Source organism: Pelodiscus sinensis, chromosome 1, assembly GCF_052426305.1.
Source record: "Pelodiscus sinensis isolate ZL-2025 chromosome 1, ASM5242630v1, whole genome shotgun sequence".
In the NCBI taxonomy this organism is placed as follows: domain Eukaryota; kingdom Metazoa; phylum Chordata; order Testudines; family Trionychidae; genus Pelodiscus; species Pelodiscus sinensis.
The window spans coordinates 26,981,380-27,008,125 of NC_143052.1; the positions used below are offsets into that span (position 1 = coordinate 26,981,380).

The following is a 26,746-nucleotide window of genomic DNA, read 5'->3' on the forward strand; positions in this document are numbered from 1 at the left end:
ATAGGAATAGTTACAGCCAGAACCTGGGTTACTAATATTAAAACGGGTAACAATAACCTTTGGATTTCTTTATTTTCTTTGTTTTTTAAATAAGAACGTCGACATGTAGCCAACTATACGATTAACTGATAAGCTCAGGCTTATCAGTTAATCTTATCAACTACATGCATTTCTCCCTCCCCCCTGCCCCGCTTCTGTATCAAAGGCAGCAAGTGGGGGTGGAAGCTGATGCTGGGGGTGCAGGCTTAAAAGCCAGTTCCCCCCAGCACTGGCTCCATGGTACCGCCTGTCTCCACATTCCTCCCTCCCTCCCCGCTCTGCCTCCCCAGCACTGTTGCCTCTGAGCAGGGTGGAAGGCAGCTGGTCTACGCAAGGAGCTGATTTTTGATACAGAGGCAGTAGCATAAGGTGGTAGGGGACTCCCCAGGAGTGGGGCTGGGAGTGCACTAGCTGCCAATAACATTGTGCAGTTACACATCTATTCAGTTAATCGCTATCTAACATCCCTAGTGGCTGTACAATCAAATTCTATTGTTTTTGTCATTCTGTTACCTGCCTACAGAAAACCTACTTGCATAAAGGAAAACTGATTTACTGAATATCTATACATAGAGAGCAGTGTACTCTCAAATGCACAAAGTAGATAAATTAATACAGTTATATACACTAAGATAAGAAGGGACTACTGTGATTGATCATCTAGCCTGGCCTGTATTACACAGGCTATAGAATGTCCCTAAAATTATTACTAGAGTATATTTTTTAGCAAAAACATAAAGATGAGAGATGACTTTATTTTGTTTTAAAAAAAAGTTAAAATAATACAGAAGTATGATTTAAATAGTCAGTGTCCCTCTAACAAAGCTAACTTTGTAGAACTTCTAATGACACGGCAAAAAAATGTGTATGTGTATACATTATTTTCTGTTAATAATTTGCAATGATAAATTAAAATAGAGAAAATATGCACAATATGAAAGTTTTGTTTAACCCCTCTCTCAAAAAAACTAAGTGCTCTAAATCCATATTTTTGTTAAATTGTTAAAACATTTTTATTATTAAACTCCTTTTGGATGATCAATATATTAGAGTTCATTTTTTATTTTAATTGTTGGGAATAAGAAAAGGTTTTCTGAACGTCTTAGAGAATAGTAGGAGACTAACATTGCTATTTGTTGGTTATGCTTTGGCATCTTGCCATGGCTGGTCCTAGCAGTGATTTTCTGTCACATGGAGGTTTCATTTGTGAGTTCCAATTAAAGAAAATGTTTAAAAGCAATAAAATATCTTGTTTCTTTTCCTTGTCACGTTTCTATTTTCACACTTTTCCCTCTTTCTACCTTTTTTGCAGTATTTTTTTCCAGTAGTTTCACCTCTTGGCATTTCTTCCAATTTTGTTTTGAATATGAGAGCCTTAATTTTTTATTAACTCTGTGCATTTCTTTGCTTGCCAACCAAAAATTTGTTTTACAGCCTGATTGACACAACAGAACTGTCTCTGTAGAAGTTTACTGACACTGCACTGATGTTACCGCTAGATGTCACTGTTGTCCCATTGTGGGTAGTGATACAAATATACTGATAGACTTCTATAGCATTATATGTACTGTCTTTTGTTGCTTCTGTCAATCTTAATAATGCTAATATGCTGCTGCTTTATGTGAACTGGGTCAGAATTTATTTGGGGCTAATGCCTATAACAAGAACATATCTCAAAAGATCCATTTGAGCTGAGCTTCATTCTTGGTGCCATGTATTTTATGCTTTCTTTGGGACCATGCCTTATGAAAATGGTTATAGTTAACTTTTTAACAGGACTGAAATCTAAATATTTAGCATTCATAAAATGGAAAAATATGAGTAAAAGCACATAAATATGAAATATTGTACATAATGTATATCTTTCTTTTCAGACCAGAATCTGTAGAAGCTAGCCCTGTGGTAGTTGAAAAATCGAACAGTTATCCGCACCAATTATATACCAGCAGTTCTCATCATTCTCACAGTTATATTGGTTTGCCTTATGCGGTAAGTTTAAAACTTTGAGTATTTCTGTGAGGTTTTAACATTTTTAATCAGATAATTTTGAGGCACATTTAAAATTCCATATTGTATGTGGGCAGGAGGAAGGGGAGTCACTTTTAAAAGCCAGATATACAAAAAGATGCATTGTTTTTAGAGTTCTGTTAAATGCTCTTTTATTGTTTTATGATGCTCTGAATCTTAACTTGCTATTCCAGTTTTGTTCTTTTCTATTGAATAAACATGGTTCTTTTCTATTGAATAAACATGAGTAGATGTATCTAGAGCAATGCTGATGTAGTAGTAGTAGTAGTAGTAAAATCTAGTGTTTGCAACTAGTGCTTCTAGAACAGTGGGCTCCAACTTTTTAAAGCACAAGATAACTTTCTGACTTTAAATGCAATCCAGGATCCTACCTCAAACCCAAATACACCTGCCCTACCTCCTTCCCTTCCCCTTCTCTAAGGATCTGTCTTGCTCACTCAGTCCACCTTCCTTCCCCCATCCTCATTCACTTTCACTATGCTGGAGCAGGAGGTTTGGGTGCAGAGCAGTGTGGGCTCTGGTCTTGGGCCAAGTAGTTGGAGCAGAGGTGGGCAATAATTTTTGATGGGAGGCCACTCAGAATTTGAAAAGTGGTTAAGGGCCTCACTCTTTCAGGATATTAATAGTGGAGGTGTGGGGTCTGGGATGGAAGTTGGGTGCAGAAGGGAGCTTGGGGTAAGGAGGCAGTTGTGACCTGGAGCACTGGACAGTGGTGCCAGGGGTTGGATTCTGACCTAGGGCAGGGAATTGAGGTACAGGAGGGGATGCAGAGATTTAGCCTGTGAGCTAGGGCAGGAGGGGACTGTGATTTGGGGCAGGGGATTGGAGTGCCGGATCTGGGAAGGGATATAGGTACAGGAGAGGGGCAGAAGATTTGGGTATGTGGAGTAGGGTCCAGGAGTGGGGGGCAGAGAGTCACTAGAGTAACAAAGGTAGGCTCTGCCCAGAGACTTACCAACCAGTGCCATTTCTGAATCAACCTCTCTGCCTACCCCGCCCCCACACAGGCTGCAGCCATGTGCTCTGGTGACTGCCTGTTATTGAAACAGGCAGCTCCAGTTGGCTACAAACTGGCCAATGGGATTGTGCTGGGGACGGGAGCAGCTCCTAAAGTCCTCCCCCTCCTCCCTACTTCCAGTTTTTAAAGAAAAACAGCTCCACGGCTGCATTTCTGAGCGATGTACAGGTGGGGCGAGGCAAACAGGGAGCCTGCCTGGGGCTCCCTGCAGCATCTGCCAGCCTGACCCGGTGGCTTGACAGGCTGGATTTTGCCCAGGCCTGGGTTGGAGTGTGGGGAGGGACTCCAGGCTGAGCCTGAGGCATAGGGTTGGGGTACAGGAGGGGATTCTGGGTACAGGCCCTGGGAGGGAGTGTGGTTGCAGGAGGGGGTTGAGGGCTGGGATAGAGATGCAGGCTCCAGCTGGGCACCACTTACTTCAGATGGTTCCTAGGCGGTGGTGTAGTGGGTCTAAGGCAAGCTTATCCCCGCCCTGGCTCTACCCCACTCCAAAATGTGGCCGGCATGTCCAACAGCAGCTCTTGTGGTGTGGAGGAAACAGAGGCAGACAGTTCTGCATGCTACCCCCCAATGTCTCTCATTAGCTGTGGTTCTCTGCTCTGGGCCAGTGGAGCTGTGGGGATTACACCTTCAGGCAGGAGCAGCATGTGGAAATCCCCTTAGCCCCACTGTGCTTCCAGACTTTTAATGGCCAATCTGGTTACGTGGTAAGTGTTAGTTTTACTGGCATATTTTCCCAGGAACTGGTTAACTGGAGCGACCAGCCCTGTGTCCACTAAGGGCCTGGTTGGAGGAACCCCCTGCTGGTGTCAAGCTGGCTGGCAGGACTCTGACCATGGGGAGCGCCTTGCTTGGACCCCAGCTGCTCTGCACCAGCCCTCCGCTATTCATCAGTTAACTTTTTAAATGGATATTTACATCCCAACTCCGACCACTGGATGGATGGCAAAAATTAGAGGAAATAACTTTTTTGTTATGTACACCAATATTGAAGTAACATAATGGTTTACACCACCAGTAGAAACCAAAACCCTAGGTATCTTTATAAAAAATTATAATAGGGATAATTACTGCAGCATGACAGATTAGCCATTTTAGAGTTCACTATTTAATTCAAAGAATTAAATTTAAGCATAAGAGAGAGGTAAACATTCTGAAATGCACACAGTGAAAAATCTAAAACCACACACTTTGAAGCAAGTAAGAGAAGCACACCACCAACCGCAAAGTATGTGTTGGATCAGGAGGTGAATGTGAAAGCCAAAGTGTGAGAGTCAGTCACTCACACTCACACACTGTGTGTGTGTGTGTGTGTGTGTGTGTGTGTGTGTGTGTGTGTGTGTGTGTGTGTAAGTGACTAGATGTTTATTGGCACTTTAAGTATACTGAGCGGCTGTGTCTACACTGGGCCACTTATTCCGGAAAATCAGCCGCTTTTCGGGAATAAGCTGTGAGCTGTCTACACTGGCCCTTGAATTTCTGGAAAAGCAACGATGCTCTACTGTACAAAATCAGCCGCTATTCCGGAAAAACTATTCTGCTCCCGCTCGGGCATAAGTCCTTGTTCCGGAACACTGTTCCGGAAAAGAGCCAGTGTAGACAGCCCAGTAGTCTTTTCCGGAAAAAAGCCCCGATCGCGAAAATGGCGATCGGGGCTCTTTTCCGGAAAAGCGCGTCTACATTGGCCACAGATGCTTTTCTGGAAAAAGGGCTTTTCCAGAAAAGCAGCCTGCCAATGTAGACGCTCCTTTTCCGGAAAAACTGAAAACGGAATAGTATTCCGTTTTAAGCAGTTCCGGAAATTCATGCCAGTGTAGACACAGCCAGCATGTTTAGACATAAGAGCAGCTGCTAGCAAGCTCCCTCCATTTCAAGACCTGTCATGTTCCCCACTCTGTGAAGATGGTCTACAGGGGTGGGGATAATGAGACATCCTGACATCAGTGCCCTCCTCCTCTGCCTCCCCAACTCTGCATAGCAAGCAGGAGGCTCCCAAGGGCAGCTCCAGTGAAGAAGATTGGAGAGACACAATAGTAGGGGGAGGGACAGCTGAAGTGCTAGCCAAACCCATCAGGATCACGTATCAAAGGCTCAAAGATCTGCCAGTAGATCACACTCTATTGGTTGGTGACCATTGTTATAGAATGATTTGATACTGATATTGGTACATAAATGGACATGGTTATTTTTCATGCTGGTTTATGGTCTTAGTTTAAAAGTTTAATGTAAGCTCCTGGAAACACATCATTTTTAAAGCGTGCAGGGTATTATGGAGGTGTTTAAATGTGAATTTAGGAGCATCATTTTGGGCTTCTGCATTTTGAATGTTTTCATTCTGACTGTGAATTTAGAAACCTGACTTTGAAATAAAAGCAGGTGTGGAAATCTGAGGAGTTTGAAAAATGGATAAGGGTTACTGTGCAGATCCATGTCACGACAACTGTGGATTTTTCAAAAAATCATCTAGGACCATAACTATGGTGCTCGTCCTCCTCCAACACCTCCAGCATCTCCTCCTCCATCCGTTATTATCAGCAAGAACGAAGTAGGAATATTTACCACTCCGAATTTTGATGAAACTTCTAGTGCTACTACCATCAGCACATCAGAGGATGGAAGTTATGGAACTGATATTACCAGGTGCATTTGCGGTTTTACCCATGATGATGGATACATGATCTGTTGTGACAAATGCAGGTAAAATATTTTATATAACTTTAGATGGTAATATGTAAAATATTAGCACACTAGTTACTGTACAGTATTTAGTTTGGTAAAATTAAACATTCTATCAGCAATTAATATTATGCGGAAAACTTGATAAGGAAATGTTAAGAGTGAGGTTTTTTTTAAATGTTATGAGGACATTCCTATTAACCCCTGTTGAGATGGACTAATGAATTTACTAAAAAATATTTAAATGCAGTAGAAAAAATATTTTCTACTGTAACTTTCACTTAGTTTTGGTGTAAAGAGGCACCTGTTTGTGGTTCGAATAATAACACTTATATTTTTCAAGTGCAGAAGAAGGAGCATTTTCTAGAGAATAAATATGGCTGAGGGAGCAGTGAGAATCAAGAAAGAACTATTGGGATGGAAATTCAGAGAGACTAGTTGGATGTAAAATTAGTCAGGTAGTGGGTCTGGAATGGGGTAGGGCAGTCATTCAAAAGTCAATTTGTGTGTTGCTTTAGGGACAGCACAAGCCATATAGCAAATGATTTTGGAAATACGCTGCTTTTTTGAGTAGATGCAACCATGTATTCCCCTTTGATATTCAAGCCTGTCGCGAGAATCACAGGTCCGATGATGCATACCCAAGTGGGGAAGGACAGAACCAGGTGAACAGTTTTATCAAATAAAAAATATTTATTTATGACAGTGGTGAATTTATAGTATTTATTCTAAGATTTTTAATAGACCGTGTCAATAATGAATTTACAGTATTTATTATATTTATTCTACGATTTCTAGTTAAATGTGTCAGAGAGATAAGGATGGGAATGGCAAGGGGAATAGTCTCTAGTCTAAAAACATCCAGCTACACTAATTAAAAAACAGTGATAACTACAAACTCTCTGTACTACCCAAAACAACTACAACACTAAGCTTATACAACAAGAAAAAAATCAAATCGTACATACCAACTTACACAGCACACGGAACATTTCACAGATATCGGTTTAGTTGCGAAGGCCTTGGTTATGCCTGAGAGTCGGGGGAGGTGGCTGGTCGGTTGATCAAGCCGACAGCGCTTTGAAGTATACGAGAAGGCACACGCACGGTGGTACGTGTGTTGCGAAGACCTCCTAGAGCAAACTGTGCGATGGGTATTTATCCCCAAATCTGCACATTGCTTTCCCACGCTTGCATATTACCATATATGGCCCAATGGTCACCAAGTGGGGGGTCTGTGTCCCAGGGATTGGGCCGAAACTGTGCAGGTTTCATGCGACCAGGTAAGCCTCGCCAAGGTGATGGGTGGGAGAGTTTGAGGCTATTTTCCCCTTTTCACACATTCCCTTTTTCTAAAGGCAATGGTATGCAGAAAGGGTACGGACGGTTTCTCCCAAGCAGTACTGCAGCCCACTATAGCAAGAGCGGCCTGGCCAAACTTTTTTACTGGGGGGGGCAGTTTCTTTTCTCTAACGAAGCCCAGCACAAAGGAGCTGGAGGATTTTGCCTGTAAGTGTTCATAGGGGGGCAGTGCTTGTACTTTGTGGCCATACTATATGGCTATGTGAGATGGTGATGCCTAGACCCTCGTCAGTTCCCTCTTACCACCCATGGCTAGAGTAAAAGCTCTGTGTGGTTTTCATATCAGAATCCCTCTATTTTAGTAGCTTTTCTAGTTGTATATAATTTAGTACCCTTAGTACAATGCTAGCTTAGTTTAAGTATTTCCCTAGTGATGCCCTCACCGGGTTTTAAATATGGTTTGTCACGTGCAGGGGAAGGAGGGTGCGATTCCCATTAGGGATGTAATAGTGTAGTCGATTAACTGATATGCAAAAGCTTATTGGTTAATGCTATAGACTACACACATTTCCCCCTCCCCCCAACAGTAAATTTTTTAGCAAGCTCAGCCCAGCTCAATCCTGGCTTGCGACGGGTCTGGGACCTACTCAGCTGCAGCTCTGTATTTAAAGAGTATTAGGAGCCTGGCAGGCATGCAGCCCGGCGGCTCAGTTCCAGTTTGCGCTGGGTCTGGCAGCTCAGACCCCCCCCCCCCCCGAGGGGGCTGCTGACACCCCACGCCCTACAGGGCGACAGACAGCCGATCTGCAAGGGGAGCTGGTTTTTAAACAGGCTCCCCTTGCGGGCCAGCACCCACCTGGCAACTTGTGCTGCTGCCCCTGATACAGAGGTAGTAGCATGGAGTGACAGGAGGCTCTTCAGGCTTGAGGCTGGAGCGCCCTGGCTGCCGTCCGTGCCTCCAGGTACTATAGAATAGTTGACTAACAAGTAATAATTCATGAGGTTACTTGACTATTAGTTATCCCAACATGTGGTACTTTTTCTGCTTAGATGAAGACTACATCAAGGAGTGATGTTCCATTTGCAGATCATTCACTGGTCAGACTCCGAGCATGTTGTCATGGGGGCATATCTCAGGAAATAAAAAATCCATGACTGGATGTCTGGTTATTGATAGGGCTTGTTCTCTGAACCTGCCCATTCTCAGATCTACACTATACAGGCAGTCCCCAGGTTACGTACAAGATAGGGACTGTAGGTTTGTTCTTAAGTTGAATTTGTATGTAAGTCGGAACTGGTACATATTGTACCCCAGGTGTCCCCGATTCAGCCGCTGCTGAAACTGACCAACGGCTGACTACAGGAAGCCCGAGGCAGAGCTGCTTTGCCCCGGGCTTCTTGGAATCAGCTGCTGATCAGTTTCAGCAGCAGCTGACTTGGGGACACTTGGGGTAGAGCAGCTGGGGTGCTGCCAGGTTGGTCCCCGCAGCGCCGAGGTGCGGCGCTGCGGGGACCAACCCTGCAGCGCCCCAGCTGCTCTGTCCCAGGCGTCCAGATTCAGCCACTGTTGAAACTGACCAGCAGCGGCTGAATCTGACACACCTGTGGCAGAACAGCTGGAGTGCTGCTGGGTTGGTCTGGTAGCGCCGACCCTTGGCGCGGCAGGACCAACCCAGCAGCACCCCAGCTGCTCTACCCCAGGTGTCCTCCGCGGCTGCTCTACCCGCCCGCGTCCTCCGCGGCTTTGCTCCGCGTCTCCTTGGTCTGCTGGTGGGCTCCCCCCCCAGCAGATCAGGGAGACGCGGAGCAGCTTTTCTCGCCGTGGAGGACGCGGGCGGCGGGACCCCAGCGTGTCTGGGCTGTCCCGCCGCCCACGTCCTCCGCGGCGAGAAAAGCCCCATTCGTAAGTAGGGATCTGACATAAGTCAGATCCATGTAACTCAGGGACTGCCTGTATTTGCGTAACTATCTGGATCTCATTTTAAACACTGGAAAGTCATCTTGTGGCTCCCACTCAGAAAATCAAGTTTATTGGGTCCAAATAGATTCAATGAGTTCAAGAGTATTTCTGCTGATGGAGTGTTTTCAGGTGATATAAGTTTTTGCCTCAGTTGGTCTGCAATCTCAGCCTTCCTATACAGTTTCGATGTGCCGGGGGCCACATGTCCACTTGCACAGAGGTGATCCAGTTCGCAATATTTTGCCTTCACCCCCTCCAGATGTGGCTTAGGCTTATTTACTGTCCAACTCTTCACCCCCTGAAAAGATTGATCTGTGTTCCTCAGTTGTTCATAGACTCCTTGAAGTGGTGGTCATTGTCCAGGTAACATTTGCCAGGGTGTTCCTTTCATCTAGCCTTTGCTATCTAGATCTGCTGTCACCGATGCTTCCCTAATGGCTTGTGAAGTGCACCTGGCAAGGTTTGTGATCAGAGCAGGAGTCCTCCCTGCATATCAACATGGTGGCTCTTTGGCCATCAACAGTTCATGTCTTGCTTTTCTGTACTGTATCAGTAGTTCACATATTTACTGATAATACCACTACAATGTATTACATGAATAAGAATAGGCAGCGCTGCATGGAGCCCGGGGTCAGCCAGAGACTCTGACCCCAGACCCCATGTAGGCTCTTCTGCTCTAAAATGCACAGGAACCCCTGCTGGGGACTCTTGTACATTTCAAAGCTGGCATACCGCAGCAGCCTGGGGCCAGTGGGAAGTTCTGCTGATACTGGACTTCCGCTTTGAAATGCACAAGAGCCTGGGGACTTTTGTGCATTTAAAAGTGGAAGTGCTCGCGTGGAGCCAAGAGTCAGTGGGACTTCCTGCTGGCCTGGGCTGCACGCGGAGTTCCAACTTAGAAATGCACAAGAGCCCCCATTGGGGCTCTTGTACATTTCAAAGGAGGAATATGGAAGTGCTTATCGACTAGATGAGTAGTAAATTAATCAGTATTTAACATCCTTAATAGCTACCACTTGCCAGGTTTCCAGAGTCATCTTGCAGATCACCTCAGTAGGAATTTTTTGCTGTGTCATGAGTAGCCTGAAGACAAGTCCCCCAAGTCATCTTTGCATCTGGGGGCATTCTGATGATCAATTTGTTTGCTATGAAGAGCCACAGGAAATGACACCTGTTCTGGTCTCAAGGGGACCTTAGCTTGGGCTCTTATCCAACCCTTTGTATGTTATTTGGTACTTGGCTTTCATGTACAATTTTCCCCAATCCCAATAATCTTCAAAGGTTATTCTCAAAATGAAGGCAGATTATGCCAAGCCCATTCTCATTTTCCAGTGTAGCAGAGGTGGTGCTGGTTCTGTGATTGTTGTTGTTGTTGTTCTGTCAATTCAATCTACCATGCCCCTTATGCTCCAATTCAGCCAATTCAACAAAATTACTGTCACCTACTGCATCCCATGTCTGCATCTTATGGTGTGGCTACTTCATGGCTAGAAGAGCAGTGTTTGTTGCCTGTCTAGAACAGGAGTTGGCAACCAATACCTTGCAAGCCAAATATGGCTCGCGGGGGAACCAAATATGTCTCTTCAAGGAGCTGCTGGCAGGTCTGTAAGGTGCGTGCCTAATCCTGCCCACCTCCTCCCACAGCAGCATGTCCATTCCTTGCCTGTGGAAGGTAAGATGCTGCAGTTGATGGGAGAGTGCAGGGCCAGAGCTATATGGTGGCTGCCCGGCTGCTTCCAGGGTGGGTTGCATGGCAGGCAGCTGCTGGAGCTGAAGCCAAGCTGAGGTGTGGCTGCTCCAGGGGCCGGGGCCTGAGTACGTTCTGACCCTGGTCCCTGGAGCAGCTATACTGCAGCCCAGGCTCCAGCTCCAGCAGTCACCATGTGGCCCAGCTGAGCCATATGGCAGGTGGCTGCCCCATGTACCATAGCTGCCTGGCACATGGGGCAGCTGCCAGCCATGCACCCTTGGCCCCAGCTTCAGCCCTTCCCCGGAGCACGTGAGGGGGGAGGTCATGCTGGGGCGGCTGTAAACTGTGGCCTCCACCCATCCCATGGTATGCTGGAGGGGGATCCTCAAATTGCAGTTTGGTAGCCTTTGCCCCCAGGACGAATTAGGGGGCCATGAAGCATGGCCTGGCAGCCTTCCCACCTCCATGAGATGCTGTCCTGTTTACTAAACCCCCTCTGCACTAATCCCCACCACATACCCAATCCCCTGCACCCCCATCTCCTTCCAACAGCCTCCCCATACTTCCTAGTCCCCCTGCTGTCACTGCTGCACTTCCATCCCCTGCCATGAGTCTCTCAGCCAATGCCCTTACTCCTGCACCCCTGCCCTAGCCCCTCAAATCCTATCCTGACTCCTGTAGCCACCACCCATTACCTTGAGCCTGTCTGCATATCCAAACCCTTTCCCTGAGGGCCCCCTCCCCCAACTCCAGTGCTCCCCACCCTCTGTCCTAAGCCTCACACACACACACAAACCCCTGCTCTGATTCCTGCATTCTTATATGGTTCCTTGTAGACCACTTGTTCTGAATTTTAATATAGTTTGGCCCGTTGGTTTGAAAATGTTGCTGGCTCTGGTCTAGAAGTTACTATTCAAAATTAGAATGCTATCAGAATGGCCTAATCAGCAAAATGGAAGCTGTTTTTTATGTTGTTGGCCCATGGAATTCAACCGATGGGCTTCTATCCAGGACATCTTGGGGAACCTGCTATGCTTTCAGCTGTCACAGCTTGTGCTTCTTTGCGTGAGATGTCCCCGTGGGTGCTCCACATTAGGTCGGTGCACTGCCTCAGAGCAGAAATTTTGCAGCAGTTAGGCTGCAGGCATCACACATGCGCGAGCCCTTCCTCCCACTTTTCAGTTCCTTCTCTACCGCCTCTGGCTACAGATGGACTCAGCAGTGCTCCCTACCTTCTTCCTATCTAGATGACTGTACTTCTTAAAACCAGTAAAATTCATCATAGTAGTTAATTAGTTTAAATACTTAATTAGTCAATTACACAATTAAAAAAAAATCTAGATTAGTATAAGCGTTGTTATTCTTTTTCTCCCAGTTAGTCCCTTCCTGCAGTCTCTGTTTCTACAGCTATGCCTGGCTCACCGGGATTTAAGCGCTGCACCTCATGTATAGAGCCTATCCTGGTATCGGATGGTCTCCCACAATACGTCTGCTGCCTCAAAGAGCAGCATAACGCTCAGAAATGCCCTCATTGTGCAAAGCTAGAATCATGGGCACAGAAAGACAGAGACCTGTGGCTTCAGTTATTTTTATTGGAAAACTCGTTTAGACCAGCCTCTAGTCCAGGTCAGCAGCCCTGGAATTTAAGCAGCGGGGATCCAGAAAGCCTGTCAAAAAAACAAAAAAACAACAACCCCGACCTTCCTCAGCACCTCAAGGGACTACAGCACCAAATCAGCCGTCACTCTCATGGCCGGTGCTGAGAGCAGTGCCGGCACCGCGCAGCAGCACTTCTGACGCCACTGGCGTCTTTGGAGCCCCCATCAGAGATGAACAGCGCGCGCAAGTGCTAAATCATGCTCTAAAGTCACAGGCTTCAAGTTGCCTGCCTCATTAGCTGCAGCACTATCCTGCAATGATAGTCTTTCCGATGCAGCATGAGAGCGCAGCATCAATCACGTTAACAGGCGCCTTAGCTGTCACCACAGAGGCACTTCATGTGGCACAATTGCCCTAGGCACTGAGGCATGATTCAGTGCCTCAGCCTTGGTGCTTCCCACTACGGCATCAGCAGCAACTATTGGGCATTAAACTCAACATAGAGACTTATTAGTCTTATCTACTTTTAACTCACCATTTTTACAAGCTGAGCGTGCTCTACTATGTTCATATCACAGAAATCACTCTCTCAGGGAAAAAAAATTCATCAGAATCTGATGACTTCTCTATGGGTTTTTTTTCACCAGAGAATTCTCCTTACACAGCTCAGAGTATTTACTCTTCCAGATTGGGAATATGCCTTCAAATTATGGCAATCTTTGTGTATCTCCACCTGAGCTGTACCCCTACTTCCAATACTGGTATAACTGGCAATATTTTCACAAACACCAGCATAGCCAGAAATGACAAAGAGTGCAATATTCCCCCTCCAAACAAAATGCAAGAAGGGGATCCACTCACATAGGAGGCACTACCTCCTTCTGACCCAAATAACTTTCCTATATCGGAGGGAGGTCTCTGGCCCCAGCTTCAATGATTTCAGACGACGCTGCACATTTCCATGGCCTTTTAAAACATGTAGCTGTGGAATTAAACATTCCACTCCATGAGGCTGTGGAAAATCAGCACAAGCTAACAAACAGACTGCACTCAGTACCACCATCATAAATACCATTGCCAATTAATCCAACAATAATGCAACCAGCAAAGAAGGTTTGGCAAACTCCAGCATCAGTCTCTTTTGATGGCTAAGAGAACCGGTAAGAAATATTATGTTCCACCCAAGGGTTCTGAATTTCTTTTTCTCACCCAGCACCAAATTCCCTTGTGGTGGAAGCTGCACAACTAAAATCCAAGCAGCAATAATACTGGTCTACTCCATTGGACCTTGACAGCAAAAGGCTCTATGTGTTCCGTCACGAGATATATTTGCCTTCTACTTTATAATTTCGCGTTTTGAATTATGGAGTTTTATTGAGTAAATATGATTACAGAAATAACACAATTGCAAAATCAGCATTATAGGCCATCTTAGACGCTGATGACACGGCTGCATGTACTACAGCAACAGTTGTAGTAATGAGGAGGGCATCATGGTTTAGCTCCACTCCATTCCTCAGGGAGATTCAATCTATAGTAGAAGATCTGTCTTTTGATGGCTAGTTGTTTTCAGCATACATCAACAAAATTCTCCATTCCATGAAAGATTCCAGAGTGATGCTTTGGTCTTTGGGGATCCACAACCAAGTACCTATAAGAAGGCAATATAGGTATCAGCCCTATCTGAGACCTCGATATCCCCCATATCCACAGCACTACAGTAGACAAGACCAGCAGCAACAGAACAAAGGCAGAGGCAAAAACCAATGACGATGCCCTTCCTCTACCAATTCCCAACAGTCACAGCAGTCCCAACAAGCAAACTTGATCATCAGATCAAGGATGTGGAGAGCCTCTCACCTATTCCAATGCCATCGACACAAGCAAATCTCTTCCAGTATCGATAGTTGCCCTTCTTCAACAACTGGCAACGTATAACTTCTGACAGATGGCTCTTGCAGAGAATTGGAAAATGCTACCTTATTCCCTTTGTGTCCATACCCTATTTGCATCCCTCCCTTCTCTGGCTCTTTTCAGGGACTATCATCAGGGATCCTTCTTCAACAAGAAGTAGAGCACCTCTTACACATAAGGGCGATTGAACCAGTCCCCGCACAGTTTAGGGGTTCTACTTCCATTACTACTTGACTGAAAAAAGTTGGCCATGAAAACTGTTTTTCCTCGTAACTATTACCTCAGTTAGACAGCTAGGAGAGATTGCAGTCCTAATGGCGGATCCCCCATACATGACCTTTTTTTAAAGACAAGGTCATGTTACGTATCCATCCCAAATTCCTCCCCAAAGTACACTCATTCGTCACCATCAGCCAAACAATGTACCTTCCCACCTTCTTCCCCAAACCACACGCCAACTCTTTTCAAGATGAAAATGCATACTCTTAATCTGCGCAGTTCTATCTTTTTACCTGCAGTGAACAAAATCATTCCGAGCGTCCTCCATACTATTTGTTTCAATAGCAAATCGCAATAAGGCCGGGCTGTCTTATCACAGAGACTCTCCCATTGGATCTCAGATTGTGCAGCAAAGTTTGATGCACAGTCAAACGTGCAGCCTCCACAGAGCATAAGGGCACACTCAACCAGAGCCCTGACTACTTAGATAGCCTTCCTCTGTAAAGTACCCATAAGAGACATCCGCACAGTTTCCACATGATCCTCTAACCACACATTTGCAAAGCACTACGCACTTACGTGGGAACTCTTTTTTTCCAACCTGAAACTGGCTAAGGCGGCTCTTTCCACCGCTTTTCTGCCAGATTTGAAGTCCCTACCTCCCTAAAGGAAAATTGCTTTGTAGTCGCCTAATGTGGAGCACCCACAGGGACACTCATCTTGAAGAATGTCAGCTACTATTGGGTAAGTAACCCTCTCTTAATTCATTGAAAGTGTGTCTGGCAGTGATATTGTTTCATTCTCCTATACAGAGAAGATTGATTTTTCTCCAGTAACGTGGTCGAAAATTTCTTAAAAGGGCTACTTTAGTCTCCATCCTTTGTCTGAGAACTGGTTCTTCTCTTTGAACTTAATGTGATCCTAATGTCTTTAGTGGGACCGCCATTCAAGACCATGACATCTTGTCTGTTTTCATTTTTGTGGCTGGAAACTGCATTCCTGGTAGCAATAATGTCCAGAACAAGACTTTGTGAGTTGCAGGCTCTGATGGTCGGGCCACCTCATACACAGTCTCTAAGGGCAATGACTTGAGATAATAAATTGTGAGGTGATTGTGAAGTGTCTTCTCAGTTTCATTGGATCCAAGTGGTGTACTTGTATTCTCTCTTAAACCACTTTAATCTCTGGAGGAACAGTGTCTCCATACATTAGATGACAGATGATGGTCTAACCTTTTGCCTGGACAGGACTAAACCATTTCATGCTTTGCCTACTTGTATCATATGCAGATTGTATGAAGTGTCAAATGATCCTTTCACAGACTGTCTCTTAATGAATTAAAAAAATCCTGTATTGAATATATCTGAAATAGCTTCAGTTATGTCCCCTCAGCAGCTCATTCTATGATAGGTAAAGCAATTCCATTAGTGTTTCTTTGTGACATCACAATACTGGACATTTTCAAGGTTGCTACATGGTCATCTATATATTTACGAACCATTATGTTTTTACTGCATCTTTAAAGGCAGATGCAAGTTTTGGTAGGGCAGTCCTGCAATCCATATTTAGGTAGATTCTAAGCCTTGCTTCCTGGAGTGGGTACTGCTTATGAGTTACCTAAATGGGAATACATGGCTGCATCCTTTTGAAGAAGAAATGGTCATTTAATGTAACTGGTTCTTTGAGATCATGCAGATGTTTATTCCACCTCTGAGAGACTTTTTTCCCACTCCATTTATTGTCAACAAAAGAGCTAGTGCTAGGGGTGCCAAGAGCCTTCACGGGCCCCTGTACAAGGTGGTGGGCCCCAGTTTTGCAATCCCAGAAGGGGTGGGGCTAGGGCCGGGGCCGTGGCCGTGAGCGTGCCATGCAGCCCTCCCACAATCTTCAGTGCTGCGCCAAGTAGTGCTCTGGTGGTGTTCTAAAGGGCCTGGGGCTCCAGCTACTATCCCTGCTGCAGTAGCAGCAGTGGTAGCCAGGAGCTCCAGTCCCTTTTGAGTCACTGGGCCCTGGTCAGTTGCTTTCCCCATCCTCCTTTTGGCAGGCCTAGCCAGTTCAGACACTCTGCTGTTTTTGTCATCAGACTGGCTTCTCTCAGTATCCTACAATGCCTGTCCTGGTCACTCTGCTCAGTATTTTAGTCTCTGCTGCTCTACAGGCATACACCCCACACTTTCAAAGCTCAGGGAAGTATCTCTCAGCTGAGTGTGCTGCCTGCTTTGGGAAACGAGCAAATAATTGGAATGCTCCTGTTCTACCCGGCACTAAGGACACAGTGGCAGGAAGACTACTGCTACGGGAGGAGGAGGAAGACAGACTGCTCAGCTGCTTTGACATTTCTCAGCATGGAGAGCTCACTGAGCAGGCATGAAACAAAATACAGGACTATGTAGCGCTTTAAAGACTAACAAGATGGTTTATTAGATGATGAGCTTTCGTGGGCCAGACCCACTTCCTCAGATCAAATAGTGGAAGAAAATAGTCACAACCATATATACCAAAGGATACAATTTAAAAAAATGAACACATATGAAAAGGACAAATCACATTTCAGAACAGAAGAGGGATGCGGGGGGAGGGGGGGGGGAGGAGGAAAGTGAATGCCTGCGAGTTAATGATATTAGAGGTGGGGAAGGGTAGATGTCGTGAGTTAATAGTATTAGAGGTGATAATTGGGGAAGCTATCTTGTAATGGGTAAGATAGCTGGAGTCTTTGTTCAGGCCTCCGCGGAGAGTGTCGAATTTTAGCATGAATGCCAGTTCAGAGGATTCCCTTTCAAGTGCAGATTTGAATGTCTTCTGAAGTAGGATGCAGGTGAGTAGGTCATTGAGACAGTGTCCTTTCTGGTTGAAATGGCAAGCAACTGTTTTTTCTTTGTGATCCTGTCTAATGTCTGTTTTGTGGGCATTGAAGAAATGGGACTGGCCCACAAAAGCTCATCATCTAATAAACCATCTTGTTAGTCTTTACAGGCAGTCCCCGGGTTACATGGATCTGACTTACATCGGATCCCTACTTACAAACAGGATAAGGCAACCCCGCACTAGCTGCTTCCCCCCAGCAGACCAGGGAGACGCGAAGCTAGCGTCCCCCCCCCCCCCCCCCCCCCCCAGCAGACCAGGGAGACACGGAGCAGCTTTTCTCAGCAGACACCTCAACTTGAGAATAAAGGACTGAGGGAAGTGAGGTGTGGGAGAATAAAACTGAGCTCTGGAGAAATGTTTGGCTAGAGTTTCCCCTACAATATGTACCAGTTCCGACTTACATACAAATTCAACTTAAGAACAAACCTACAGTCCCTATCTTGTACGTAACCCGGGGACTGCCTGTACAGTGCTACATAGTCCTGTATTTTGTTTCAGCTACACCAGACTAACACGGCTACATTTCTATCACTATTCTACATGAGCAGGCATGGTTCTTCTCCCTACAGCTGAGGAGGCTGTCTAGGAGAACTCAGAGGGAATCCCAAGATGCACAGCAATCAGCTCTGCCTTCCCACAACACTACCCTGTGGGATACATATCCATAGTGCATTGCTCACACTGTTGATGATGCCTCCAATGTGGACATGATCTCTTTGGCGGAAGGAGCAGGTGTGAATACTGTTTTATCAGTGTTTGAGTGTTGACATAAGTTTTGTCGACAAAACTTAGTCTAGACAAGGCCTTAGTTTTTGGGCATTCTGTGTGAAAGAACTTGGGGGGCGGTAAGTAGGGTTCCACTGTCTCATAAAGCCGGAAGAAGTGCAAGAGCTAACTACGATGGGTATAGCTAGGCAAAATTCTCCTGTTCCAATGGGCTTGATGAACACACACTTAAGTATAATAGATGTCTGCATCATATCTTAATGTAACTTAATTTTTTAAGTAAGTATTTCTTTTGAATTGTATGTGTCCAGTGTGCCATAGTCACTAAAGAAGTGTCAATCTTAAATGCATTCATTTTAGAAGACTATATATGGATTTTTTTTTTCCAGTGTTTGGCAGCACATTGACTGCATGGGTATCGACAGGCAGCATATTCCTGATATATATTTGTGTGAACGTTGTCAACCTAGGTGAGTAGCAAATGGCTAATGGTATGTGCATACTATTTTAAACTGCAAATTAGGCTATTTACATAATATAAAATGAATAAAAGTTGCCTTTTAAATATGCTAATTTTATTAAAAGTGAGTCTGTCACAAAGTAGCAAGCAGGTTTTTGCATTACGAATAAACATACCGAGCAGGTAAACAATTAAAATTCTCTTAAGTATTAAGCAGAAAACTTGAAAAAGAATTGCATTTGTTGTTAGATTATCTGAAAGTAAAACAACTAATTAGATACCTTATTCACTGTTAATTCTTTGCTTCAGTCTTCATTACGGAGAATGTAGTGGGAAAATACCTTCTCTTTTCAGGTAATAAAATCAGACACTACCAAACTGAGGCTTTCAGAGGAGATGCTGGGAAAGTTGATTAATGGAAGTGTAACCAAATCACTAGGACTAGATAGCAAAAAGCTAACAATCAGTAACAATTATGAAATTGTATTAATTACCTGGAGGATAGCAAATGTTAAGAACTACCTTTACCAAAGGACCTGTTTGATGTTATGGTGATTCTTTGGATGCTTGCTTATGTATATTTCAATTTGGTGTGCTGCGTGCATGGCTGCTGTAAAGTTTTACCTTAGCTGCCACCTGTTGGATCGGCTGTGGAGCCACCTAGAGTGGCACTGATGCAGTGCCCTAAATATGACTTTGCTGACCCAGCCACCCCACTGTTTCTTCTTACTGCCTGTGACGACTGTCGGAACTGTGATTCTCTTGCATTGCAAGCGCCATGTGTCCCCAGTGTTTAGAGTTAGTTTGGCAATAATTAATAATTAGCAATTAGTTATAATTTATAGCAGCCGTAGCGAAGTGGTTTCTCTCCTCTTGCCTGTGTTCTCTGTGGGACCTGGGGCATTCCAAGATGCCAGGGATTCAAGCCCCTGCAGCTTTTGCCAGAAGTCCATGCCGACAAGTGACCTTCCACGACTCCTGTCTTTGGCGCCTGGGGAAAGTTCACCAAACAGATAAGTGTAAGATCTGCAAGGCCTTCAAACCTTGGACCAGAAAGGAGCGGGACTTTTTTCAAAAGCAGCTCCTCAGGGAGTCCACCGTGCAGCTGCAAAGCCAAAACATAGCTTCAAATGCTTTGATGCGTAGCGCACCACCTTCGGTCCTGGTCCTGGCACCAAAAAAGGATGCTCGGCACCAGTGATCACTGAAACCCTCTGCCTGGTGATGGTTTCATTTTCTGGCATGACCTTTTAAAACGTCTGGGTCCTTGGCAGTCCCCTGAGGCCCAAAGGTGCAGAGTTCCACATGCACCCCGAGTCCAAATATCTTGGATTCCTCAAAGGTGGAAGTGATGCCAATCAGCCAGTCCTCCTTACTGCACATGTTTGAGGCCACTAGGGACCTCTTACTGAGATGGCACAGTCTCCTCCTAAGGATAGGCGTTCTGTTCCCCTCCAGCACCCCTGTGCTTGGAGTCCTGGCACCACTCTGTTGAGCACCTGTCTGATTTGCAGCATTAATCTGATTTGTGGTACTGTTTTCAGAGTTGGTCCTCTTAGAGCCACTCCTGCTCGAGGGACTCCATGGCAAGCACACCCTGGTTGGGTGCAAAGCTGTCACATCCCTTTAACCACTCCCGCACCAACTGGCACTGAGGGGGACTCATGGCACTCTGGTTCTCGAGTCAGTCATGTTCTGACTTCTCCTGGTTAAGGCTTGTGAATCATCTAATTGGAATTGATATGCACAAGCACTCAAAGAAAAACTGTTACTCATCTTTGTAGCTGTTGTTCTTCGAGATGTATTGTTCTTATCTAATCCGTACCCCACCTGCCTTTCCCATTGTTGGAGTAGCTGGCAAGAAAGAACTGAGGGATGGTTGATTTGGTAGGGTTATAAATAGTGTTGCATCAATGCTACTCTAGGGGGCTCCCAGCTGACCCAACAGGTAGCAGCTAGGGTAAAACTTTCTAGTAGCCATGCATGCAGCGCACACATACACCTAATTGGAATAGATATGAACAACATATCTCGAACAGTTACAAAGATGAGTAACCATTTTTTTCCCCCACCACAGTTTGGCTGCTGAGGTGAGTTAGCCTGCAAGCTAAGTCATGAAAAGTCCACCCTTTCTGGGGCATCCAGTGCAAAAAACACTACTCCTCCAGAACCCATAACACTGTCTTTTCTTCCTGAGGGTCTCTCTTCCGATACTGCTTTTCTCCTGAGTTTAGCTGTAGCCCCTCTTGGACTCTGTTCAGTTTCTCTGTCCCCATCTTATTCACAGAGGCCATTTCATTATCTGATTTTATTGCTAAGTGGCACTATAAGCATACACTAATTCTTTCCCTTTCCAGCAGCAGTTGCAGAATCCTTTCACAGATTGGCAGCATACCCACCTTCAGAGCTCTAAACAGCTAGGCTTTCTTCTATCATCTGACCTGTTTTCCTTCTCAGGGTCTCTTCTTATATTCCCTGGCCACCTGACTGTTTTCTAGAACACTGTTTCTCAACCTGGTTCTCCCTGGAGCTCCTCTCCATTGTGCTCTCTCTCTCACTGAACTAAGGGCATTGCTTATGCTCCCAGGTGGCCTGATTTTAGCCACATGCTCTCATCACATGACTTTTCTCATTTTCCCCCACCTGGGGTGGCAAGCTATTCATGACACATACAAGTGACCAACATTCTTAAAGTGCAAACTCACCTTGTGACATGAGGATTAATGAACAATGAATTCTGTTTAAGTATGTTGGTTGAGGGAATAATGAAAGAAATGTGCTATGATAGGCATGAACCTGCACAAATTTTTGTGTAAAAAATAACAAACAAACAAACAAAAAAACCACCATGTCTTCCCCCTCCCCCCCCCCCCCCCCCCCCCAAATGGTGGATGAGAAGAGGTGAAATGGTAAATCTAGTTTACTTGGACTTGCAAAAGGTTTTTCTAAGTTTTTCTCATAAAAGGCTGTGTTGGGAGTAGGGAAAGAAATTAGACTCTCCCCCTTCTTTGATGTATTAAATAGATCTGTAGTGGGGGTTTTAGGAGGGGTTGGGGCACTGTTCCTTCTTACATTTTCCAACCTTGGGTGGGTTGAAATTTATGTGCACCACCAATATTGAAGTTGTATGTGGATGTGCAGTATGTCCCAGTACAAACAAAAAACTTAGGTATGAATATATATTGTAATTGTCTGTCTGAAGGAAGGTATTTAATGTTTTGCTCTGTTTCATTCCTAGATTCAGCCACTTAGATATGTTTTGAAGTGTTGATTAAACTTATTTTTTTTAACTGCAGAAGTTTAGATAAAGAAAGGGCAGTGCTACTTCAGCGAAGAAAAAGGGATAATATGTCAGGTGGGTAAAATGAAAATTTAAGAAACCTATTAAATGTGCCAAATATACTGAGTGTTTCAAAAAAACTGTAAAGACCCTGAGAATATTTGTATAGTTTTTCCAATTTGCAACCTTTGTGAATAACATTCTTGCTTATAAAATCTGGAATGGAATTAAATATTTTAACCGTATTTTACCTTATCAAAGCACACTTATTTTTATATATGTATTAGTTGTGAAACTGAAACTCTTCTTTGTCTTCAAGTGATCTTCATGTGTGTTCCATGGAGTGATCGTTGTGTGTCTGCATGCATGTTAGTAAGCAATGCCTCTTGGGCTCTAGGTGCACATATTTTCTCCTCGTACTTCAGAGTATAAGAGGCAGTGTGGACTGACACCTCTCCGGTTCCTTCTAACTAGTGCGTAGTCTCATCCAACCTTCTTCTATTGCTTCAATCTGTCAAAATATATAAATATTTAATATGTCTGTCAAAAATTAATCCCAATTAATCACACTGTTAAGCTATAATTGAATACCATTTATTTAAGTATTTTTGGATATTTTCTACATTTTAAAATGTATTGATTTGTTACAACATGGAGTACAAAGTGTCACCCGCAAAAAGTTGATTTTCTTTTTTGGTGGTTCAGGTTCTGTGGTTTCTGTACCAGACTGTTGCACTTTTAAGAATTCTGAAAGACTCCTCATCCTCATTTTTTTGGGAAGGCACTTAAGGTTCTTAAACCTTGGGTCAAGTGCTGTAGCTATCTTTAGAAATCTCATCTTGGCACCTTTTTTGTGTTTTGTCAGATCTTTAGTGAAAACGCTCTTAAAATGAAAAGCGTATGTGCTTATTTTATCCAAGTCTGCTATAGCATGAAATATTTGGCAGAATGCTGGTGAAACACAGAGCAGGACACACAATTCTCCCCCCAAGGAGTTGTCACAAATTTAATTAATGCATTGTTGTTCTTCGAGTGCTGTGCCTGGTGGGTGCTCCACTGTAGTTGTTGGGTTGTCTTAGCGCTGCTAGTCAGAGTTTTTTGTAGCAGTGGTTGGCTGAGACGTACCGTAGACACCTCAAGCCATTTGCATCGTAACGGATTGCATGTGTGGCTTTGCCTTCCTCAATTCCTTTTCTACTGTCCCTGGCTGCAGATGGATCTTCAACAGTGCTGTGCTCCTTTCTGTTAGAAAAGAGAAGATAGTTGTTAATTCCCTCAGTTATTTAGTTAATTCTTTAGTATGGTACTTTACAATTAAAAAAAAAATTCCCCTAGTTCTCCAAGTTCGTTGTTTCTCTGTTTCTTCAGCCCCTTTTGGGCCTCCAATTTTTTTGAGTTTTTTTTAAGAGAAGTTGTTCGGGAGAAAACTGAACAAATAGAAGGAAAGAGCACAGAGTCTTCAGAGACAAGGACTAAAAGTTGCTGCGGCTTCCTTCCTGCCATTATACCTAGAGCCCCCGAGTTCAAGAAAAGTGATGCATGTTATGACCCTATACCAGACTTCGATGGTTGTTCCTTGAGAAGTCATTTTACCCTTCTCAAGGCCAAGATCCTAGGATACTTCCTAAAGACAAGCCTATACCTTTTAAGGCCCCAGGAAACTGGCTGGCACTCCTCCTGCTTGGGACTCTCAATATAAGAGAGTTTCCTCCACCAAGTCTCTTCCCATGGTACCGACATCCTGACTCCGTAAAGGGAATGCTTCCAGCACCTCCAGCACTGTCTCGGCATGGGCTGTATCTCATACCGAACCAGACCATAGACGTGCCACATCTGTTCTGGCACTGGCCTATTTGGCACAAGAATTGGTGCCAAAAATATCCCCGGCTCCAATGCCCCCTCTGCTGATGCTGTAACATCACTTGGCACCGAGCTCTAAACACAGCACCACTTCACCCACGCTGCCAAAAAGGCATCACCACATCGCAACACACAAAGACAGTATCAACACAATCTCCATACCAGAGAGATATTACCACATCCTCTGCACCGCCTTCACAGCAATGTGGCACCAGCTACTTTCCCACACCATCTACAGTTGAGCCTCCAGTGTCCTCTGCTCTTTTGAACAAGAGTGATCATGAAATGGAGGATCAGTCTAGCAGATTCTCCTTATAACATTCCTCTCCCATTCATGCATGCCTTCCATGGCAGCCCCAGGCCAGCAATCCACTCCCATTCATGCATGCCTTCCATGGCATCCCCAGGCCAGCAATCCACAATGGTGTCCACAGTGGTATGGACAGTCTTTGCCCTATCCTCCCCTCTCCCCAATACCATGCAGTGGCCATCTTGGGATCTTTGGTTTCATTTCAGAGGCCAGTACTCTGGCCTCTCCACTCCAGCAAAGTGTTCTCTGCCATGTACCAGCTCAAATTGGCTAGCTTACTTGGCTTTGTTGGCCAACTACAATTTTTCTTCAAGTGATTGCTCATGTCTATTCCACATAGTTGTGTGCGTGCTGCATGCATGTGTCTGTTGCACTTCCTCAGACCTGCTTAATAACAAACCCGGACAAAGGATGGGCTGGAGCAGTATTGCTTTGGGGATTGTTTCTTGGTACAGATTCTTAAGAGTAAGTGATACACACACACATCACATTCATGATGGCAGTTTGGAGGCAGGCTGCAAGTGTGGTGTAGATTACTTTTGATTTTGCTGGTGGCCGGAGTGTTGGCCAGCCGTCAGCTTCTCGGAGACTCTACCATGATGTTACTTGGGAGATCCCTTTGGATCTGCAGAAGGCTTTACTTTCTCTGGGCCAGTCCCAAGTTTCTGCTGCGATGTTACATCTTGTCCGAGAGAGAGAGAGAGAGATTTTTCTGTCTGCTTCTCAGTGAATTTATCTGCTTGCAGGGTCTTTGTTTGTCTTAAAAGGTCATGGATACTAAACTGCCTTGGATTGGATATTTCTCATTTGTACCTCTCACACATTCCACAGGTTACATATATATTCATAAGCATACATTAAGCAATATAGTTTCTAGGTGAAATCCAGTCTCATGGCCTTGGGTAACCAGAAACCTACCATAAATTGGATTGCTTGACATACTAAAAAGACCTAATGTAAATAATATAGGTTAATATACCAAAGGCCTGATAAAGAGTTACAATTTATGTTGAGCTAAGAGAGGTAGGGTCAAGGGAGACGGGGAAAGCAAAGTCATATGTCCGGTCAGCTAGACGCCAGTGGAGAGGAGGAAGGGGAGGGTCATGTTTGACTCGTTACAGCGTTGTTGGAAGATTTTCCCTTAGCAATACCCGTTCCCTGGAGTGACGCTGATAAATCAGCTAATATATACCCCTGGCTGGCCCTCCCCCCTCAGTTCTTTCTTATCACTTGCAACAGTCGTTGTAACGTGATTTGCTCTTGCTCTTGCTCTGTAAGTATCTCTTAGCAATTCACCTTAGTTGTTTAGTTTGACCACCTGAAAAATTTAATGACAACCAGAGAGAGAGGCAAGGCCAACCGGGTGCTACTCCAAAAAAACAGGGAGGCCAAAAAGATAGATCTCCTGGGCAGGAAGACTTATGCTTCTGGAGGCCTGCAGCTTTGCATAGGAAACCAGCAGATTCTGCTGACTCGCTATGTGTACAGCATCTGGGCATCTATGGACAAATTTTCTGAGCTGCTTCCCAGGGACTTCCACTCAGAGTTCAAGTCCCTTGTGGAAGAGGGCAGGATAATCTCCTGGGTGGCCTTATAAGCCGCACTGTACACTGTGGATGCAACAGCACACACTGTGGCCATGGGAATTGTCTTACAACACAGTTCATGGCTGCAGAGGTTTGGAGTGCTTCCTGAACTCCAGTCCACTCTTCAGGAGTTCCCCTTTGAAGGGCCATCCCTTTTTTCTGAATAGACCTATCAGCATCTACATGGCCTTCAGGATACCCTGAAGTCTCTCGGGATTCGCACCCTGGCCCCCAGAGGCATTCCCTCCTGAGTAGGAATCATCCCCACCCCCACCCCTCCCCCCCCGGCCTGACCAACAGAGATTGAGACTCAATTTTCCTCACAGTAGGGGGAGGAATGGCAGGAATAATAGGTGTCATTCCCGTCCTCCCTCAGACCAAGGTCCGGGCCCCTCTAATAAGTCCCAGGAACCCTATCAGGGGTTTTATAGGTATGCCCGAGGACAGCCTACCAGCCTCCCCCTTCCAGTTCCAGGATAATTTATTTCCCTTCCTCCAGACCTCCGACCAATGGGTTCAGAGACTGGGGGGAGGGGATATTCTATCCCCTTCCTTTCACCACCCCCCCATGCAACCCCATCCCTCTTCAGAGACCCCTCTCATGAACATTTCCTCTGAGAGGCTATGCTACAGTTCCTGAGTCTCAGGGTGGCCGAAGTGGTTCGCTGAGAGTTCATGGGCAGGGATTTCTATTCCTGGTATTTCCTGGTCTCCAAGGCAAAGGGAGGGTTTCAATCTATTCTAAATGTCAGGGATCTCAACGCCTTCATGACCAAAGCCAAATTCAAGATGGTGACCTTGGCATCAGTCATCCCGTCCCTGAATCTTGGAGACTAGTATGCTGCCCTCAATCTGAAAGATACTTACTTCCATGTCAATTGCTTCTGGCATTTTGGGTATTCACAAAATGCATGGCCATAGTCACCACCGCCCTGAGGAAGAGGGGCATCCAAGTTTTTCCGTATCTGGTCAACTAGCTGGCTCAGGGTCTCTCCTCAGACCAAGTGCTGGCCCACATTGCCCTGGTACGAGACCTTTTTCAGTAGCTGGGTCTCCTAAATGTAGCCTTCTCTATGGCCTTCGTAGCTCAGGTCACTATCTTGGATATTTGTAGGGCGGCCACATGGTCTGTCCAAACCTTTGCCAATCAGTACGCATTGGCTCATCCAGCTAGGGAGGATGCAGCCATGGGCAGGGCTGTCCTACACTCGGTT

General features: G+C 45.2%; 1 protein-coding gene across 6 annotated transcripts in view; it reads left to right on the forward strand.

Annotated features, from left to right (window-relative positions):
* Nucleotides 1–26,746, forward strand: part of KMT2E (lysine methyltransferase 2E (inactive)) — a 144,778-nt gene that overhangs the window by 46,091 nt on the left and 71,941 nt on the right. For all 6 annotated transcript variants that reach the window (XM_075909724.2, XM_014580821.4, XM_075909672.2 and 3 more), the window contains 4 exons: nt 1,914–2,028; nt 5,553–5,782; nt 18,426–18,506; nt 21,793–21,851. In XM_075909724.2, the coding sequence (XP_075765839.2) occupies nt 1,914–2,028; nt 5,553–5,782; nt 18,426–18,506; nt 21,793–21,851 (485 nt within the window). The remainder of the gene's footprint in view (nt 1–1,913; nt 2,029–5,552; nt 5,783–18,425; nt 18,507–21,792; nt 21,852–26,746) is intronic.